Raw genomic sequence first — 21832 nt, forward strand, 5'->3', positions numbered from 1 at the left:
CCACACTGGGACTCCAGGCGTACACCATCCCTGGTGTGGCGGAAGTGCTGTCCTCCAGGGCTGTAGGACTGTCCACGTGCCCAGGGAAGAGAAGTGCCGCTCTCCCGGTCCATCCCGGTGGGGCAGGATCCCTGGTCATCTGCCACAACATACATATACACGCACGCACTAGGGGGCTTTGCCCCTTGCTCACTTCACTCACCAACCCCCAGGCCAGTGCTACATGCTAGCCACTTTGCGGTTCCAGTCGCCACCAACTGTTGAAACAGCATAGTCTATTGATACACATTTAGCCAATTTGCCTTGTTACCGATTGACAATTTTTGCGTTAATTCCTTTGACTTCATCGTTTCTTGGTGCTAGGATTGCCTGTACATTCATTTCTTCTATTGATAACCCTTCGGGATGAAATTTTTCAATAGATATGGACATAATAAGTCTACTTTTATTGGGAACGTAAAGTGAGGAAAACGTAAAAATTTATAAGAGCTGAGAGCGCAGGAACTGTGTCTGTCAAAAGCATTCACACCAATGAGAGGTGAGATGGCCGTGGGCGTGGCTAAATAATGGTTAAGAGGAGGGTGGGACTTGAGAAATTCTCTTGGAAATAGTCTTGTCTCGTCTCAAGATTTCCTTTTGTAATAGAGTAACATATATTTGTGTGTGTGTATATGTATATAATATATATATATATGTGAATATATAATAAAAATCAGTAAATACATACAAATATATATATATATATATATATATATATATATATGTATATGTATACAGTCATCCCTCACCTATCGCGGAGGTTACGTTCCAGAGCCCCCCGCGATAGGTAAAAATCCACAAAGTAGCGACCTATATTTATTTTATTATTTATATATATTTTAAGGCTTTATAAACCCATCCCACACTCTTATAAACACTTCTATGCTCTTAAACACTTTCTACATTCTTAAACACCGCAGACCAACACTGCACACAACGATCAAACGTCGATGTGTCTGCCACTCGCTTTGTGAAGGGGGGCAGCTGAACTCACACTGAGCAGAAATGGACTTTGTGCTGCTTCTGCCAAAATGCCTGCTTGTCATTCTGAAGGAGGAGGAGGAGTGGGGGTGTGTGAGGGCTGAACGCACGTTCGCTCAAATCCCCCTCCCCAGAGGCGCAGTACGCTCCTGCCACTTGGTGTTGTCAAGGGGGTGGGAAGCTGAATGAACGCTAAGGAGAAGTGGACTTTGTGCTGCTTGTCGCTCTGTGTGTCAATAATTTAAAAGCCTGAATGGCGCCTATTTTCCTGTCTCACTGCCTTGTCTTGCGTGAAGTTAAAATGTTTTATAATAGTGAGATGTTACTCATATCCTTAGCCCGACATCCACATATCATATTTGTTAAAGTGTGTTTTATAAGTTTACATGTGTTTAAAGCATGTGGGATGGGTATTTTAAGGCTTAAACTATAAAAATGTTTATTTATATGGTCTTTCTGTATCGCGGATTTTCACCTATTGCTGATGGGTCTGGAACATAACTTCCGCGATAGGCGCGCGATCACTTGTATTTAAAAAACCCGCGATATAACGAAGCCGCAATAGGTGAACCGCGAGGGTCGACTGTATATTTTTATTTTTCAATCAAACTGAAGCAGCCACCATGGCAGTTCAGTTCAGTTTCCAGACTCAGTCCTGTGGCTGCAGGTCTTTGTTCCAAGCAGATTCCCACTCAGTGACTACACCTGATGGCGTTCATCTCATTTAATTAGCTGGTTATTATTTTTTTTTCTACATTCAGAAAAGCACAGCAGCCTGATTTTTTTCATAAATTTATAAGACATTTAGAAATATTTCTGCTTTTGCTGTTGATTGAAATGCTTCCCTCTCTTTTGTCGATTTCATTCTATTTTGCCCTTTTCTCTGTGCGGTTTGCTGCCTTTGTTGTGTCTTATTAATGCCAATTAACAACAAGCAGAGCAGACACGCTGGCAAACAGCAAAACCAAAGGCTGCAACTACTTTACATCAGACCCACTAATTAGTAAGTAATGGATATTAAAAAATTAGAACACCTGGAAAAGTAGAATGAAAATCAAGATGAAAATATTCTTAAGGAAAAAATACATTATTCCCATATAACTGCTTAGTACATTTTTAAATATTTTTTTTTTAACCAAACTTAGTTTTCTAATTTCTAGATTGTTCCCAAAACACAGAACTTGGGAACTGACACATCACTTAATTAGCCCAGGAGTCCAATTAAAAGCAGAAGCTGATTGGAACAAAAACCTGCAGCCACAGGGCGTCCGAGTTTGGGAAGTAAAGGTGCGTTGGCCTGATGAGCCGGTGATTGGCATTGGGCACAGTGATCTTAGGCTCGGCCATGAAGACCCATTTCCTGAAGCTCCCATTGCATGCTCCTTGTGCTGATGGCGATACCTGAAGCAGCTTGGAACTCTGTTGTAAGTTGTGTCACTGAGGAGTCATTTTTATGCAATTCAGCACTCGGTGGCCCCTCTCTGTCAGTTTGTGTGGTCTGCCACTTTATGGCCGTGCTGTTATTGCTCCTCATCACTTCCACTTCATAATAATATCATTTAGTGTTGACCAGGGCAGATCTAACTGAACGGACATTTCACATACTGACTTGTGGCAAAGGTGGCATCCCACAGCAGTGCCACTTTTAAAGTCACTGAGCTCTTCAGTGCGGCCCCTTATGCTGCCGGTGTTTGCCAGTGGAGGTCGTGTGGCTTTGTGCTCAATTTAGCACACTTATTAACAATGAGACCCCTGAACTCGGCCATTTACAGGGCTCTCCACATACAACGTGTTTTTCTTTGACGGTTATTTTACGTCACATGTCATGACTGTAAGTCTGGAGCAAATTGTCAAGTCTGTTTGTTGGACTGTCAGAATTAGATATAGTGACATTGACTCGCCAGATTTGTTCCTTAAATGGCTTCATCTCATTTTTAATATTTTTCGGCTCTTATTTTGCAGACACACAACTCCAGAGAAATTCTACGTTGAAGCCTGTGACGATGGAGCCAATGATGTACTTTTTATTGACAGGGTGTCTTCCGAAATGACCCTCACAGGTAAAAAGAAGTTAAAGACACAAGCGTTGGTTGACTTTGTCTTACTGGTCTTTTAGTGTTACTCTCTGGATGGTTTCTGCTTCTGGTTTTGAATTAAAATGTAAATCTCAGTTTGCTGAATTCTTTTGTGGTGACAAAAGAAAGCTTACATGATAGATGATGATGATGATGAAGATTTTCTCAAAGCCAGAACTCCACAGAGCATCAACAGACATATGGTGCACAGTATTCTGAGCAGAGCGAGATATTCAGTCGCCTACAGCCATCCTTCATTATCTGCCAACTGTGAAACCACTGACATTACCGACCTGCCACCCTTAGGTTAAAAAAGTGGTCCGTTTGTTTTTTGTCCTTTGTGTAAAAAATGGTTTATCAATGGAATACAATTTTACATTTGTCATCCAGAGAAAACCTGTCAGAAACAAAGCAATGGTTGGAAAAGGAAGTGTTAGAGCTTCCTTTTGATAGAGTCGAGAAGTGCTCAGTGCTCTGCCAGTAAGAGCAATTGATCTTCCAAAAGAACTGCCAAAGTGAAAGATCAACTTGAATCTGATTTGTCCTTTGGAGCGTGAAAGAAAAATGAAGTGCTTGCAAGCTACTTTGGGTTCGTAGCTGACAAAGCTGTAACGGCAGGTTATTCATACAGGCTTCTGTCATAAGACGGGGTGCAGTAAGCTGGCAACTTCCAGTTTCTTTAGGAACGCCTCGTCTGTTGGGCACAGGAAAGACGACCTCTCCTTCTTTAAAAAAAAAAATAAGAACAGATGGTCCATTAGCGTAATAAAATAAAATGCTTCAGTAAACGATGTTACGTTTTTTTGATAAACTAGGGAGCTTCACCGAAGCCCCTCTTAAACGGTGATACAATGGGAAACAAGTAGCTGTTGTATTTTTTCAACTCCTCTTTGCTCAAGCAGTTGTCACGTGTGATCTGCAGTTTGCTCGCCTACCCCTTCCTCCTCCCCGCCAGCAGTAGGCGCCGTTATTAAGAGGTGGGCTGAACATACCTCAAGGAGACGCGGCCGCTCTTCCGAAACCCCCTCTTAAACGGTGATACAATGGGAAACAAGTAACAGTTGTATTTATTGAAATCCTCTTTGCTCGATCAGCTGCTGCTGTGCCTTTCGATCTGCGTCTCGTGCGGCGCTTTGAACGTTTAAAAGCCTGTACCGCACCTGAATATTCGATCTCTTTTCACTGTTCTGTTATTTCCCCGAGTAATATTTTCAGATTGTTTGCGCTAATGCGATCTTTACTGTCAATTTTGGAGACTTTCGAATTTTCCTACTTCCATTATATCTAACCTGCTGAGCCTGTGTATCACGGGACTTGCGTCTGATGGTTGTAAGTATGACGTGACTTGTCCGTCCCGAGGGAAGTGAAAGTGTCTCTCTTCAAAAGATCATGTCTCATCCTTTTGGGAGGGGGGGGGGAGGAGGAAGGAGAAATTATAAAAAGCCAATCGAAAAATTGAACTTTTGCTCATTTGCCTTGCAACGTAGAATCCATGTACTCATCTGTGACTGAATAAAAATCGAATTGATTGAACTATTCCTGTCTTCCTCGGGGGGTTTCTTCCACAGTACCTGTACCTGCTTCTTCATGTGTTTCATTAGAAATGAATTCATCTGAAGAGATCTCACACTTGACTTTTATCTGTTTGATTTGTGAGAGCCCACTAACGTCTGAATCAGCCTGATGCAAGCTTAAGATTGATGACAAACTGAAGCACCATCAGTTTAACTTTCGTCAGGAATGCAGCCAAGGTGGCACCTTACGTCACAGACAAGCCTGCTGCTTTCCAATGCCAACTCCTGCCAACGCCCTAGTCACATGTCTGCTGATCTTTCTGCACTTGACAGTGAGAACAGTGTTTTTGTGTGCTGTTTGAATGACCTGACCTTTGTTTCTGTTTCTTTAGTGAAGAAGGACATTCCCCCGTCAGCTGTCACAAGGCAAATTTGTGGAATTATGGGGACCATTCGCCTGGTTGCTGGTAGGTCCTTTGAAAAAACAAGAAAATGTGGAACTTGTACATGTTACAGTTTAAAACAGGAACGTAGTGGACGTTGTGTTTTCACTTTATGAGTAACATATTTTTGGATAAAAGTATCAGCCAACACAACATTAATAATTAGTTAGTCTGCTTAGTCCAACGTGAGGTCATACGAGGGGGTCTGCACAGTACAATGATACCCCGTTGAATGAAGCTCGTTTACTACAAGGTCAGCATAAAGCGTCTTATGGCAGCTGCACACGTTGAAGTATTTTTATTTAATGGTATATTTTTCCTTTTATTAAAGTACCACTCTGCTGACCTGGCTCTCTTTCTCATCGATTTGTTTCAAACCAGTTTTGTTAAACTTGACTTGCATGTATGGAAGGTTTTTTGATTTTAATAAAATAAAATATTAAGTCATCATGCAACCTCCTTGCACAGGATAGCCGTTAGTTGCCTGTAGGTGATGTAGAGCACAATACTATTATTATAAGTGAATGCTCAGTTTTTCCTTGCATACAGTATTTATATTAATATTTTTAGAAACTAATAAATATAGTTTGCCCAGTATGTCACAAAAATATAGAAAGCAATGTCTTTAGAAACTGAAGTGTAGTTTATAAAGAGGGTAGAATCATGGGGCTAAGTGCCTCGCCATGAAGGAGCCAATGCCGCACATGGAAGAGGTGCCCCGACAGAAAGCACTTAACTTGCAAGTGCACTAAAGGTGCTTCTCGACCACTAAAGTCGGTTACTCAGGGTGCGCGGCCACTGGCGGGTCACCGTAAGGATCCTGGCTTGGATTGCCTCATAGAGTTGGTGGCAGTGAGGCCGATGACATAGCCTCTGAGCCCAAGTGAGGTGTGAATGTGAAGGAGGTAAACGAGGCAGATGGGAGTGTATGGAGCTCCTAGTGACCATGCCAAGCAGCAGCATTGTTAGGCAGCCAAGAAAGAGATGTCAGATGACATGATCTCCAGGACACCCTCCAAAACAGCCCATCCCATGGGTTGTTACAAAACATATCCATGTTCCTCCGTGTTAAGTCTCCCTCTCATGACAAAGTTTCTTATAACGAACTGAAATCCCAAAATGCATCTGCTTGTTTAACGTACCGAGTGTTCCATCCTGCTCCTGGCAAGTTCTCTCCTCTCCCACTGCTGATCGCATTCCCATTTTCCCCTCCAAAAGGCACATGACCTAAGTGGATTTAAATACTGCAGAATCTACAAGAAGAGAGGGGTTGAGGGGTCCATACAATATCCATCCATCGTCCAAGTCAGGTCACGGGTGCAGCAGCCTAAGCAAGGAAGCCCAGACCTCCCTCTCCCTGGCCATCTCCTCCAGCTCCTCTGGGGGGACCCCGAGGTGTTCCCAGGCTAGCCGGGAGATATAATCCCTCCAGCATGTCCTGGGTCTGCCCCATGGCCTTCTCCCAGTGGGACATTCCCAGAACACCCCCCCTAGGGAGGCATCTAGGGGGCATCCTGACCTGATGCCCGAACCACCTCAGCTGACTCCTCTTGATGCAGAGGAGCAGCGACTCTACTCCGAGTCTCTCCCGGATAACTGAGCTCCTCACCCTATCTCTAAGGGAAAGTCCAGCCACCCTACAGAGAAAACTCATTTCGGCCGCTTGTATCCGCGATCTTGCTCTTTCGCTCACTACCCAAAGCTTGTGGCCATAGTTGAGGGTAGGAACGTAGATCGACTGGTAAATTGACAGCCTCACCTTTTGGCTCAGCTCTCTCTTCACCACGACGGACCGTTGCAGAGCCCACATTACTGCAGATGTCGCACCGATCCGTCTGTCGATCACCCGCTCCATTCTTCCCTCACTCGTGAACAAGACCCCGAGATACTTGAACTCCTCCACTTGAGGCAGTAATGTGTTCCCAACCCGGAGAGAGCATTCCACCCTTTTCCAGCAGAAAACAATACAATATCCATCCATCCATTATCCAACTCGCTATATCCATACAGTACTTCTATGTAAATTGTACTTTAGTGATGCCACAGGAAATCACTCAAGTGTTCTGTACAGTAATATACAATCAACCCAACAGATAGACACACTGCACACAGGGTAAAATCACCAAGAAGATATTTAACCCTTTGCGGTCGTTAGGCCAGAAAACTGGCCTTGTAAAAAGTGCGCTATAGGTCGTCAGGCCACCGCTGGTGGCCCTGCAAGTTTCTGACCGATTTGCACAGTCGCCTGGTCGAGAAAAGTGGCCTGTGTTATTCCTACGTGCTTGAAAAAAATAACTGCTGTAATTATTGGCGTTTTTTCAATAATTAATTACGACTAATGTAGCGTGACGTTGAAAATTAAATACGACTGCAAAGGGTTAATATTTTTTCTTCTTCTTATAGTGCCCTGAAGCACCTCTGCCACCATAAACAGGCAATACAATAATTATAACTATAACCAATACACAAATCTCTCCTTCACTCCTCCCAGCAAGCTCTGTCCTCTACCTCCCAACTCCGGCTCCCTTGCTGGGTCTCCAACAGTCCCTTATATGGTCCTTGACCTAGAGAAGTTGAGTTTTCTGTCAGCCCGGGAGTACTTCGGAACTTCTGTCCCTGTGACTCGATAGTACTTCCAGGCTATAGAAAAGATACTAGTCTCCAAGTCCCCCTGCAGCGTCTCCTGGTGGCACCCACGACATTCAGCAGGGCTGAGAAGCCAAACTCCAAATCCCATGGTGTACTGCAGGATCCTGGGGGTACTGCTATGCTGCAGGGACATTGCCATCTGACATCTTGGGGGAGACAGTGTCCCTGTGTAGCAGCTTTCCCCCAACTTTCTCCTTTCTGGGCGTCCTGGACGGGTTGTCCAGCCAGCCATCCGCCACAGTACCCAAATTAATATAGAATGATATTTAATATGAAACTAAACATATTAAGTCAAATAAAGTAAAGAAGCTGCATAGACAGACAGACTGGTAGAGAGGAGGAGGCCTAACGCCTCTGCATGCCGACCTTCACAGATCTGTTTGTGTGTTTGTTTCTGTCTCCTCATCATCCAGCATTTGCAAACAAGATGTCAGCTGTCTGCACTTAGAAATGTCTTTGTGTGTGTGTGTGTGTGTGTGTGTGTGCACTTGCACGTGCCTTTATGTGTGCGCATTCGTGGATATTTCAATAAACTATGCCTCTCAAAAACTGCTCCTGCCAACATTTTGCAAATCAGTAGGCCCGGTCCCATGACGAAACGGAGCAGACTGCAAAAATGCAGATTAAATTAGACAATTCTTACGCCAGCTATTATTGTTTTTGTAGGATATGGAGATAAGTACTGGAGCCCATAAGTAAGAAGGCAACCCCGGGGTGAATTGTTTGACAAAGACTGGCCAGTTTTGTTTTTTATTAGAAGTTGTCGTCGTGCAGGTCTCAATGTTTGGGTGGATTTCTTGGAAACGGTTTGTTGTAAATTTTTCTATCTTTGCTGGGATGTAGTCATCCAGGAGCTCTACACAACAAAAAAAGGAACTTTTTTGACAAAACTTATAATGTAAGATATGAAAATCACTTTTGATTTTCCACAGATGCCATTCTAAAATCAACTTTCCTCGATGTTTTGAACATCGTAGAATCAGAATCTGAAGTGGATCGTGAATCTTTGAGCCCCTCAAAGCCGTCTCATCACAGACACACACGTTAGTCTTTTCTGGCAGCATGCACAGTATTGATTAGCACACTGATACGACGTCCTTGATGTACCTGTCAAGTAGCAGTGCTTTCAGCGGTTGATCTACACTCTCGCTGCTGGCTCCTGTCCACATGATGAGTAAAGTGTTAAGAGCCTGCATCTGCTCCCGACTCTTACATTTAGCCCCTTACTGCAAAACCTTGAGTGTGGTCCAGTGGGAGTACAGAGCTCTAGTCAGGCCGCTCGCTTTTAAACCTGACCAGTGCATAGCTGAATACGCTTATAGATGTGGGTGAACTTGGGCAAACATGGAAGTGATGCTCAGACTCTGCACAGGCAGTGCCTGACCTGAGAATGGAACCCAAATCTCGGGGTTGTTAAGCACTGCACTGCTGGGCCTTCGTAAATAATCAAGTCGAGTCCGGTGGCTTTATAGTCATACCATCCACACACAGTCTTTGCTCATTACAAGCTGGATATCTTTACACACACACATCAGACAAGCTGGAAGGGAGACTTTGCTGTGCTTTCAGGAACATGAGAAACCTGAAGGTGTCAGATCTGCTTCATGTCGCACTTCCTTGCTTCAGTGGTTTTGGTTTTGAATCCGTTGCTAGACCGTTATGGAGACAGTGTGGTTGTTATCTCTGCTCTTGTAATTGCTTCTGCTCCTACACAGCGCTGGGTGGATGTGGATTCTATTCTGCTTCTGTCTCTTCTGCCAAGGTGAGGATTTAGTGAAACAGTTTGCTGGCACTCTTCACCACACTGTCATTTTATTGCCACGGGACTGTCAAACTTAACAGCACCTCCATCTTATCTGGTATGTACTGTAGTCCAGGCCCACACTGTTTTGATCTGTTTATTCCTAATGGTTTGCTAAGCCGCACTGAAACAACTAAACAATTGATGCAATTACATCACCGTTTGCCAGGGAGTTGAGCCCCCCTAGTACTCACCAGCAGATCTACAGCATTACGAACAAACAAAAGCCCCTTTCACACTTCCAGGCTATCTGAGGAATTTACTGCTACACTGCATGTGCGAACAAAGCCGAGTTAAGAATTCCAGGAAAACTGACCCAGCCGTTTATTAGGTCAGGATCTCTTATAATTATTAGGAATTTCCTAATTTAGCTTGTGCATAAATAATTGAAGCAAATTGCAGGGCCAGTCGCGTGAAATGCTACAGCATCTTCACTTGCTAAGGGCGAGTTTGTGCTTAGCTCATTTTTGTTTCTTATTCTTCAGACGTTTGATTGTTTTTTTAAGGATTGATGTGTGAAGTGTGACTGCACAGATTTTGAGATAATGGCACTGCTGTTCATCCTTGCCAAGAATGTAGCCGCTGTACCTGGTTATTATCAGGCGCAGGTCTGTCCTGCCCGCTGCCCACCTGTTGTTTTCACACCAGTGGAGGGAATTGCATGCAGCCATTAGTGAAGCAACAGTGAAAGCTGCGGCTGATGGAAAATTCACTTTAGGCAGCTGTCCAGAATGGTAAAATTCCAATAGCTGTACTTCTTTGGGTACTTCTGTGCATTGTGGGTAAGGCCTGAACCAGAATACAAGGCACAGTAGGAGGGGCCAAACCAAAAATAACTCAAAAGAGGCAGCAAGCCAGACCGTCACATTCTGCTAATATGTTAGTTTAAGTGTCCGTCATAAGCAACTAGCTGAAATACCCAGCGTTGCCCAGGAGGAAAATATTGGGTTTTTTTGTTGTTTTTTTTTTTTAAATTGTTTGAGAAAAATATCCATCCATCCATCCATTTTCCAACCTGCTGAATCCGAACACAGGGTCACGGGGGTCTGCTGGAGCCAATCCCAGCCAACACAGGAAACAATCCTGGGCAGGGTGCCAACCCACCGCAGGACACACACAAACACACTCACACACCAAGCACACACAGGACAATTTAGAATCGCCAATCCACCTAACCTGCATGTCTTTGGACTGTGGGAGGAAACTGGAGCGCCCGGAGGAAACCCACGCAGACACGGGGAGAACATGCAAACTCCACGCAGGGAGGACCCGGGAAGCGAACCCGGGTCTCCTAACTGCGAGGCAGCAGCGCTACCACTGCGCAACCGTGCCGCCCCTGAGAAAAATATAATTAAAAAAAAAAACAACTTTAAAAATAAATTAACAAACAATGAAGACTCACTAATGTGCTTGTCTTGCGGTCTTGTATGGATGTTATTATCTTGTTGACACTCGGAACTGGCCAACTCTACTTAATTTGAAAAGCAACAGGTGCCCGGGCAGTGGTGCTCAAACATAAAGAGCGCTGGGAGTCACCTCCAGTTCACCCTCTGGTGGTCATTCCAAGTGTCAACTGAATGATAACATGCATACAAGATCAGGCCCCACCCTACCCAGAAGAAGGGGTGGGTTAGGGTAGATTTCACCCTACAGTATTTTTAGTCGAACAATGAGAAACGTGTACCAAGTTTCAGGAAAATCGCTCCAGCCGTTCGGAAGTAATGGTTGGGACATACATACATACACACACACACACACACATACATTGACTTATATATAAATATATATCTATATATATATATATACACACACAGTCATATGAAAAAGTTTGGGACCCCCCTCTCAGCCTGCATGATAATTGACTCTCAACAAAAAAGATATCAGTGGTCTGTCTTTCATTTCCTAGGAGTACTGCGGTGTTTTCTGAACAAAGATTTTTAGTGACGCAGTATTTAGTTCTTTGAAATGAAATCAAATGTGAAAAACTGGCTGTGCACAAATGTGGGTCCCCTTGTCATTGTGCTGATTTGAATGCCTGCCACTGCTCAATTCTGATTGGCTGGTGTGATGAGCTCATTAAGCCTTGAACTTCATAGACAGGTGTGTCCAATCAGGAGATATAAAGGGATTTAAGGTGGTCAATTGCAAGTTGTGCTTCCTTCCCTTTGACTCTCCTCTGAAGAGTGACAGCATGGGATCCTCAAAGCAACTCTCCAAAGATCTGAAAACAAAGATTGTTCAGTCTGATGGTTTATGGGAAGGCTACAAAAAGCTATCTCAGAGGTTTAAACTGTCAGTTTCAACTGTAAGGAATGGAATCAGGAAATGGAAGGCCACAGGCACAGTTGCTGTTAAACCCAGCAGGTCTGGCAGGCCAAGAAAAATCCAGGAGCGGCGTATGACCAGGATTGTGAGAATGATTACAGACAACCCACAGATCACCTCCAAAGACCTGCAAGAACATCTTGCTACAGATGGTGTATCTGGACATTGTTCTACAATTCAGCGCAATTTGCACAAAGAACATCTGTATGGCAGGGTGATGAGAAAGAAGCCCTTTCTGCACTCACGCCACAAACAGAGTCGCTTGTTGTATGCCAATGCTCATTTAGACAAGCCAGATTCATTTTGGAACAAAGTGCTTTGGACTGATGAGACACAAATGGAGTTATTTGGTCATAATAAAAAGCGCTTTGCATTCCAAGAAAAACACCTGCTACCTACTGACAAATTTGGTGGAGGTCCCAGCATGCTGTGGGGCTGTGTGGCTAGTTCAGGGACTGGGGCCCTTGTTAAAGTCGAGGGTCAGATCAATTCAACCCGATAGATAGATACTTTATTAATCCCAAGGGGAAATTCACATTCTCCAGCAGCAGCAAACTGATACAAAAAACAATATTAAATTAAAGATTGATAATAATGCTGGTAAAAACAGACAATAACTTTTTATAATGTTAACGTTTACCCCCCTGGGTGGAATTGAAGAGTCGCATTGTTTGGAGGAGGAACGATATCAACAAATTCTTCAGGATAATGTTCAAGCATCAGTCCCAAAGTTGAAGTTACGCAGGGGTTGGATATTCCAACAAGACAATGACCCAAAACACAGTTGGAAATCTACAAAGGCATTCATGCAGAGGGAGAAGTACAATGTTCTGGAATGGCCGTCACAGTCCCCTGACTTGAATATCATCGAAAATCTATGGGATGATTTGAAGCAGGCTGTCCATCAGATTGAACTGAACTGGAGAGATTTTGTATGAAGAATGGTGAACAAGACCTCCATCTAGAATCAGACACTCATCAGAGGCTATAGGAGGACAGCGTCTAGAGGCTGTTAGATTAGCAAAAGGAGGCTCAACTAAGTATTGATGTCATATCTCTGTTGAGGTGCCCACATTTATGCACCTGTCTAATTTTGTTATGATATTGCATATTTTCTGTTCATCCAATAAACTTAATGTCACTGCTGAAATACTGCTGTCTCCATAAGGCATGTCAGATATTAAAAGGAAGTTGCTACTTTGAAAGCTCAACCAATGAGGAACAAAAATCCAAAGAATTAAGAGGGGTTCCCAAACTTTTTCATATATTTATATATGTTTCATATATACATGTTACAAAAAATATTAAGGTGATATAAAACAATGAAAGCAACAGTAATCATGATTTATTATTATTAATATGTTAAAGTAATATTTAGGTAGTTAGTAACTGCTTTCTGATGGACTAGCTACACTGCCTGTTGATGACAACGTGACTGGTGAACAGACCGGGGATGGCAACAAAATGTTGGCATTTAATCAGAGAATCAAAATGCACTCAGGTCAATGTGGCTTTAATAGCCCAGGATATCTATTTTCAGCAGGAGCTCTGTCTCCATTGACATTCCGGCCGCCTCCTGGAGATCGCCCATTTTTATGGTGTTCTGGGTGGAAGGGGTGGAGCCTTCTCCTGGCATTGTAGGTGGGCCTAGGAGCCATCCTGGCAGGTTGTCTCAGAACTGTGGTGTATAGTGTCAGAGCCCCCTCTCAGCCCAAGGAGGTTTCGATTACCTTCTCAGAGCCTGGAAGGTGGCCCCTAGGTGCTGATGTGTGACAAAAAAGTAACCGAAAAAACAAACACGTTTCCTACCTCTTGCCCAATGTGTGCCTTCAGCACCTTCCTCTGTGTCTTAAAATCTCTTATCCTCTCTCAAGCACGTTCCCGTAAAGCCTGCTTCTCAGACTCTGTTATTATTTTCGAGGTGCTTTTCATGCCTCAGGTCCACTTTTATATTTCTCGTCTTTGAAGGCGACTCTCGCACCCGTGTCTCCTGTGCCAGTTCTCCACCTTGTGTGTCTAATACTCATATTAACTCTTTGATTGCGCCACCGAAGCCAAACTGACCAATCATCCTTCTCTCAAGGACAGCAGACACGTACACGGACCTTAATGTTCTATTATGCGGTTGAAGTGTGTAGCAGTACTACAACTTGATGAACTTCATTTCCCAGCTGCCCCAAAGGGTATTGCCCTCATTTGACGTCTGCAACGGGCGCAGATTGCTGCTGGGGACAAGAAGGGCTGGCGGAAACTTTAAAAGAGAGCCATGTAAACAGAGAAGGAGCACCATTGTTTGTTTGTTTCATCACTGTTGCCATTTGTGTGCTGCCATTACTGTTGTATTGGATTTAAGTTTTGTCTCATGCCCGTCTGCATCGTCTTTGTCAGAGGGAGCGCTTCTGTGCATCTCAACATGAAGCGGTTCGGAAGCGGGAGGACAAACTTGATATTCACCTCAACAGTTAGCAGGATCTGCCAACCCCTTAGCTTCATTTGCATCCATTACATGGGGCTGACTCCTGGACATTGTTGTAGGTGTTTATTGGCGTGCATTGTATTTGTTATCGCCGCAGGGAAAGGGGAGGGTTGTCTGATTTGTTTGTTGTTTATATTTGATTTCCATGTAATATATCATTCATTCATTTATTTGATTTAGTGGATTTGTGTCTCTGTCTGTGAGTAAGTGCGGGTCCGACCAAGGCTGGGCTTGTTAATGGAATCCCCAGCAAAAAAAGAAATAAATCACCGTCCCCTTCACGGTGTGAATCTGAGTGGCAGCGGACCGCTCCAAGTGTGGCCCTCAAGCCTTAATTGGTGTCACTGTTCATCATCTTAATTTTAGGAGACATAGTGGGGTATTTAGGTTATGGGACAGTTTAGCAACTTTCATGAGGAATTATATTTTATAAATCATTTTTCTTTTGGTTTGTTTGTGATTTGTGAGTTCATCAAGAACACGAGGACACAGCTGGAAACTTGTTAAAGGTAAACTTCGCACAAATATTAGGAAGTTTTTCTTTACTCAAAGAATGATAGACACTTGGAATAAACTGCCAAGTAGTGTGGTGGACAGTAAGACTTTAGGGACTTTCAAAACTCGACTTGATGTTTGTTTGGAAGAAATAAGTGGATAGGACTGACGAGCTTTGTTGGGTTGAATGGCCTGTTCTCGTCTCGAGTGTTCTAATGTTCTACACACATCTATTACACAGAATTTCCTAGTTTATTATCCTGACAGTAGCATTTACTCCAGAATGTTTTATTTTATTTTGACTACTTGGATATTTGATGTGTTATTTTAGCACAATAGTATCAATCACTTTTATCTTTCTTCTTATTTGTTTTTACTATCAGGTATGTACCTCATTGTGATTACCAAAAAGAAAAAGACTGGAGATCTCTTTGGCCATGCAGTTTGGAAAGCGACAGAATTTGACATCATCTCCTATAAAAAGACGGTGTTGCATCTGACAGATAACCAGGCATGTGTTGTGTTCTTCTATAAATCTCAAATAATATTGGATAACACAAACTTGTAACGTCTTTAGTGGTAATCATTCAACAGTATTGTTCATTGTTATATATATACATTGGAACCTCGGTTCACGAACGTCTCGGTACACGTACAAATCGGTTTACGGCCAAAAAGTTCGCCAAACTTTTGCCTCGGTTCATGACCACACACTCGGTATACGAACAAGTCAGTTTCCCTTTCGGTTTGTAAATGTTCATTCTCTCCCTGTGAATTTCCTGTGCAGCGAGTGAGAGAGAGAGAGCGCGAGAGAGTGCGACACACACACACACACGCACACACACACACACACACACACACACACACACACACACACAGGCAGCGCGAGAGAGAGAGCTGGACGCATAAGGTAGGAAGGCAGTTAAAGAATGCACTGGGCTTGATTTTGTTTTCACTTCTGTTTACAGCGATGGGTCCGTAGCGTGCATTGTTGCAATGTTACTTTTCTTGGTGGTTTATTAAATTACAAATTTTTTCAAATGTTCATTTTTTTCCCTGTGCTTAAAACTCATTAAAAAAAAAAAAAAGTGTTTTTAGCCAGCGATTGGTAGCGCTATAGCATGAACTATTGCAGTGTTAGTTTTCTCTGTTGTTCAAGATTTGTGTTCAAAAAATGCTTTAGTTGCCTCCCATTTTTATGCAATCGTTTTGTTCAGCCCACTGAATTAAAGCTGAAAGTCTGCACTTCAACTGCATCAGAGTTGTTTCATTTATCTGTTTAAATTGGACATCTGCTTCCCCACACCCGAGCGGCATATCCGCGAAGTGGCTAGCGTGTAGCGCCCAACCAGGGGGTTGGCAAGGAAAGCGAGCAGGGGGCAGAACCCCCTAATATCTCAAAAACCAAAATTCAATAATTGTAATCAAAAATCGAGTCATAAAATTAAAGCAGGAATTTTGTTTTATCCACTAGCTGTCCAGAGGCCTTAGATCTGCCAGTCCGTGTTCTCTAGTTGTCCCTCTTACTAAGTGTAAAACTAAGGGGGACAGGGCTTTTGCTGCTGCTGCACCTCATGTTGGAATTCCTTACCCAATTATATTAAGGAGTCGCCTTCAATTGAACTGTTTAAAACGACGCTGAAGGCGTGACCTTCGCTGATACTGATGCTTCCTTCTTCTTAGTCATTTGCTTTGCTTCAATTTACTGCTGTTTTTTTGTGTTTTTATTGCATTTTATTTTATTTATGTGTGTTGTATATTTTATTGTAATGCTCTTTGGCTACAGCATTACTGATGTTGTTTTAAATGTGCTCTATAAATAAATAAATAGACATTGACCTTCATATCCATGCTGCTTTATATTTGGTTTCAGAGCTTTTTTTGATAATATTTGATATTACATTGTGTAAAAAAAAAAGTGTCTGAAAAACAGCAGTTACAATTTTAATGCATTGTGAGTTTTATTTAAAATTCCTGATATGATATTCTAAGTGTTATGTTACAGACGTTTTATGGTAATCCTAGTCCTCCACAGTAGCAGAATGTACTGATGTGCTGAGCTATCATGACGCCTCGGAATATTTCAGTCAGCCCAAGTTTATGGATTCTTTCTTTCTTTCTTTCAGATGCAAGATAACAAGACTTTCCTTGGCATGATAAGCCATGTGCTGAATACGGATGGTTTTTACTTTTGCACGAACTACGACCTGACTCACACTTTACAAAGGCTGTCGAACACAAGCCCTGAGTTTCAGGAGATGAGCCTGCTTGAGAGGGTAAGCAGTTTCAAAAGATCAAACAGTAAAGGTTTACTTTTAACGACTGGTGATGAAATGGCTCTTTTTCCTTTGACCGTATCTGACAATAAGGCTAATAAAAAGAGGAAAAATGCAAACATTAGTGTGTTTACTTACCGTGAGCCTCAGTAACTTCACTTTAACTGATTATAGTTTCTTTTATGAACCTGTTGGCGTCCTGTAGGTGGATTTCCTGTTAATCTTTTTTTTTAGTTTCTTGTCCCCCATCTCTCTTTAACCCTTTCTTTCCTGCACAGTTCTTCCTCCTTCCATCTCCAGTTGTCCCTTGAGACACGAGCTTCCTTCAGAGCTTATAGTTTCTCTTGTTTAACAGAAACATTAAAAGACACAAACAGACAATGACCCGGAGCTCCATATGACAACTGTCACAAAGTTAAGGACAATTAAATCAAAGTGCAGGAAATGGCCAACAGCAGAAGCTAAGTTTAAAGGGAAGAATGCAACATTTGCAGAAATTGCAAAATTCTTTTGCTGTTTGGGGCATAAGAAGAGTTTACAGTCATCTTGGATTGTTATTAAAACTAAACGTCAAAGTGTTGGATTATTGCAATTAAGATGATTTAAAAGTGCACAGTATAGTTGTTTTCATATTTAAACATCAAGACCCTTGTCATTCCCTAAGGTCTCACACTAGTGGGGATTAAACTGGCCTCTTAATGGTTTACAGTCCAACACAACATTTCCAAATATTGATACCTGTCACTGAAATAAGAAACTTTGCATAATAATAAAATACACATCACTAGTGGCCTCTGTGCCTTCATGGGTGTTGCCCCATTTTGAATTTGTGCCTGCTGTTTATTTTTGCCATCCAAAAATGTATTTTATTTTGTTATTCACTTCTGTGCCTTTGTCAAAATGGTACCCTATGTGTGGTTGCACAGTTAATGTGCCAAGCGTACTGCCAATAGAGAAACAGCAGACCACAAGGGCAAATAGAATACAGGTCAGAAGATGAAACGTTAACTCCACGTTTTTATCCAGAGGCGGTGCGTAAACCAAACTCATTGTGAGAAGCAGAGTTGCTAGTTTGTTACCGTCAGTCAATAACCATAAAAACACACTAATAATACAGAAAGATCTGAATATTAGGGTGACGAGTGCTTTGTGCCACCTACTTATATATCATCACTTCGATAACATCACTGGCGATCACCAAACATGTTCTTAACTAACTCTGCTCAAAATGGTGGTGCCCATAACAAAACTTCATAAAAAAAGTAATCATTTTATAAACATTGTAACAGTACTAACATAGCAAAAATAATCACATTTTCAGAATCCTCAATTTCAAAAACAGAATTGATGACAGACTGCACTGCAAAAATTACAGACGCCAGTAAAAAAAAATTCAGACATGAGCGTCAGTAGGCTTAGCGCCCTAAAAACCAAGATACCCGAATGATTCTCTAATATTTCAGTAATTATTTAGAACACTGATGCTGATCTTTCTGATCATAAAATAGGTCATTATGATAGCAACTGATGAGAAGAATTCAGAATTAATTGCAGAATTCCGGTATTTGACGGCTCCTCTTTAGCGCCTCTTTCTCTTGCACGATTTGGCGCCAAAACTAATCAGCACTTCGTCATCTCATAGCAGGCTTAAGTTTCGAGTTTGGCATTTTTCCGTCCAGCCGTTTTAGCTCTAGACCAAGAAAGACGCACACCCATCTTCGAGATACCGGTCTTTTCAGTATCGGGGGATCCTAAAATGTCGAGACCCGTAGAAAATCAGAGATCAAAATTTTTGACGAATCTAAAGCTTTTGCTCCTCCCCCGTAGACGATAGGTTATGCTAGGGGAGGACGTAAAGCAAAAATTAGCAAAGTTTACAATTCACAACAGCAAGGCCAGTATGTGAAAGTGACCTGCACTCGCGGCACCCCTCAACCAGCTGGAGTAATTCTGAATAGTAGATGGATGAAATTAGTTCTTGAAGAGTTCCATTCATGCCTAAAACAGGGACTCTGGGTAAGGTGTTTTTAAGCATCTGTAATGTGATCCACCATTCATGATTAGTTCCAAGTACCGTAACAATAAAGGTAGCAACAGACGATAAAAGGTTGGGGTCACGTTGGAAGCCCCGTTTAACATCCTGTTGAGTAAACAAAACAGGAAATGCAAAAATACACCAAAATGCTGACAATGGCTTTTCAGGCACAGAACTTAGGTGCCGTCTAGAGGGGTAGCTGATTCTAAAGTGAATGCTGATTTCCAGTCAGCAACGTTTTAAATAGTGCAGCAGGTGAAAGGGGTGGGGCTAATGTCGATTCTCCGGAAGTGACATCAGAGCTCATTGTGCAGGAGACGGAACAGAGGTTAGTGCTGGTGTCACTTCAACAGTCTTCCCCCTTTGTTTCCGTTGACATTATCCCATGGTGTGTGTGAGAGCACATTGTGAACTGGAGGCCGAATGAACTTGCTAAGGGTCACACGGGACGTCAGTGGTGGGATTTGAACTGGAAACCATGAGAGTTGTAGTCCACAGCCGCAACCTCCAGGTCACACTGCCTATTTGCAGGAAATGAAGAGTGCATTAAGTGAATGTCCTCCATGAACCCTGAAAACTTCAAACGGCTACACCGTATTTATTTTTATATTTGACAGTATGTGCTTTTAAGCTGTGACTGACATAACCGTAAGGATGATATCATAATATGTTTTAACTTTTTTTTTTTTTTTTTTTTTTATAGGCAGATCAGCGGTTTGTTTGGAATGGACACTTATTACGGGAGTTTTCAGCCCAGCCAGAGGTAAACTTTTTGTAAATGGCTTTTTTCTCATTTTAGGTTTTATTGTTGCCCTTATGTTGTTCATTTATATTGGTGATGTGTCTGTATGAGCTTCACCAAAGTAAATTCCATATGTTTTCCTTTATTTTATGATGCAAATGAGTGGCGGTCAGTTCTTAGCTGCACTTCTGAGTTTGCCAGTGTTATTTCTGCACGTATGCATAATGCAGGCGATCAGCAGCACACCAATGAACCCAATTCTATTTTATTTTCTCCACTTACGTTATTGTTGAGGACTGCAGTGTCTTTTTCAAAAATGTGAGATCCTGCGTATTTTCCATACATACAGGAAACCCATCTCTTGCTTTTCCTGTCCTTTTACAGATGAAGCCAAACACACAATCACTCAGGGGGCAAAAGTACCCAGTATCGTCTCAATCTCTGATGCATCTTTTGGATGGCAGTCACCATAATTGCCATCATAATTGGCAAAGTTGGCATCACACTACCAGAACTACCACAGCACCCATCACATGGCTTTGCAAAATGTCTGCACTGGCTTGCAGGCTGCTGCGGGTGGGTCTGTAAGTTTCTATTGTTTATTGTGGCAGTGGGTCGTAGTGTGTTGTAAGTGGGGAGACCCCCTCCCCCTGCCGGCCTGGCTGTAACAATCACTCTCAATTCACTAATGAGGACAACTCTGGCCATTGTGGTTAATTCACCAAGGGGGTATCCCCTCCAAACCCCAACCCTCCTATCTTTGACAAATGCACTCAAATTACTATGGTGGGTTACAAAGATGTTGCACTGGATAAGTTGGTCAAGACACCAGAAAGGTTCAGAAACGATGCACCAGAGAACTTTATTTAAACACCCAGGTGATAGAAAGAAGGTTGCAGAATTAGCATTTGACAATTCATAAACCTTTTGGGTGGGGGGCACATGACAAATGCACATATTTTAGCACACGTCTCTGCATAGCTAGAGCGTAAGTGTAAATCAGGGCTAAATGTGATTCGTCTCCTTGCACTGCCAGGACACAACAATGAAGGAAGACCGCATCAGAGAGAACGGGTTAGGGAAGATTTGCATGAAGTTGTAAAGGAAGAGAATTGAGAACCAGCAGGGGGCAGTGTTTTGTTTGATTGGAAAATTGTAACGTCTGCAGTTGACCAAAATACATGTGCAGGCGGAGTGGACTTTAAATAGGTTTGATATAAACCATACGATTAAGTTAAGCAATGCATCACATTATTTCATACATTTCTTAATACCTTTTAGTACATTTGTGCTGCAGGTTTGACAGAGTGAGTGGCAGTAAGAAAGCCACTCAAAGGACAAAATAGGGGTTTTGAAATAGCGTCTGTGGACTACTGCAGACGGGACAAACTGACACTCGCTTTTTCCAACCCACACTGTTAAGCTGTTGTGCTGTGAGACCCCTGTAATCACACAAGGTGGTGACCCTCAGAAACTCAGAAATCTGATTGGCTGGTGACTTTGGCTCTGCCAGATTTCCTCCTATCAGAGTTTCTTTCGCTTTCTAATTGCCTTTGGATTTTGTAGGACACCACTGGACTCACTCACACTTTGATTTTCTTTTGCAGTTTCTCTAAATGAAGGGCCTACACTTCTAAGGATAGTGATGCCGTGTCTCATTTTATTCATTAATTACCATTTTCTTGCCATTATCACTGGAATATTGTCCAAGTGGTACTTTAGAGGGTGTACTGTAGTAACACTGTCTGCTCCAACTCTGCTTTAAGACAGACAGAGAGGTTTTTAAGTAATCGACAGAAGTTGGGACACCTGTGCAAATTGTTTGCTTCAACTTTCAAGGCTTCATTTACTTGAATTGCTGCAGAACATCTGTAGGTTGTAAAATATTAGCTGTTCCCTGAAGAAGGCCTATTTGTAATATTCCGAAATATCCTTTTATTTCTTTTTTCCTAACCCTAAACTTTGTTTAAACCTTGGGGAG

At 42.5% G+C, this 21832-nt stretch overlaps 1 protein-coding gene across 1 annotated transcript in view; it reads left to right on the plus strand.

Moving 5' to 3' along the window:
- sacm1lb (SAC1 like phosphatidylinositide phosphatase b) overlaps window positions 1–21832 on the plus strand; it is a 68727-nt gene that overhangs the window by 12033 nt on the left and 34862 nt on the right. The window contains 5 exon segments of the mRNA XM_028817872.2: window positions 2983–3080; window positions 5002–5076; window positions 15182–15309; window positions 16925–17074; window positions 19813–19872. Of these exon segments, the coding sequence (XP_028673705.2) occupies window positions 2983–3080; window positions 5002–5076; window positions 15182–15309; window positions 16925–17074; window positions 19813–19872 (511 nt within the window).

The sequence above is a fragment of the Erpetoichthys calabaricus genome, chromosome 13, assembly GCF_900747795.2.
Source record: "Erpetoichthys calabaricus chromosome 13, fErpCal1.3, whole genome shotgun sequence".
NCBI classification, from domain to species: domain Eukaryota; kingdom Metazoa; phylum Chordata; class Cladistia; order Polypteriformes; family Polypteridae; genus Erpetoichthys; species Erpetoichthys calabaricus.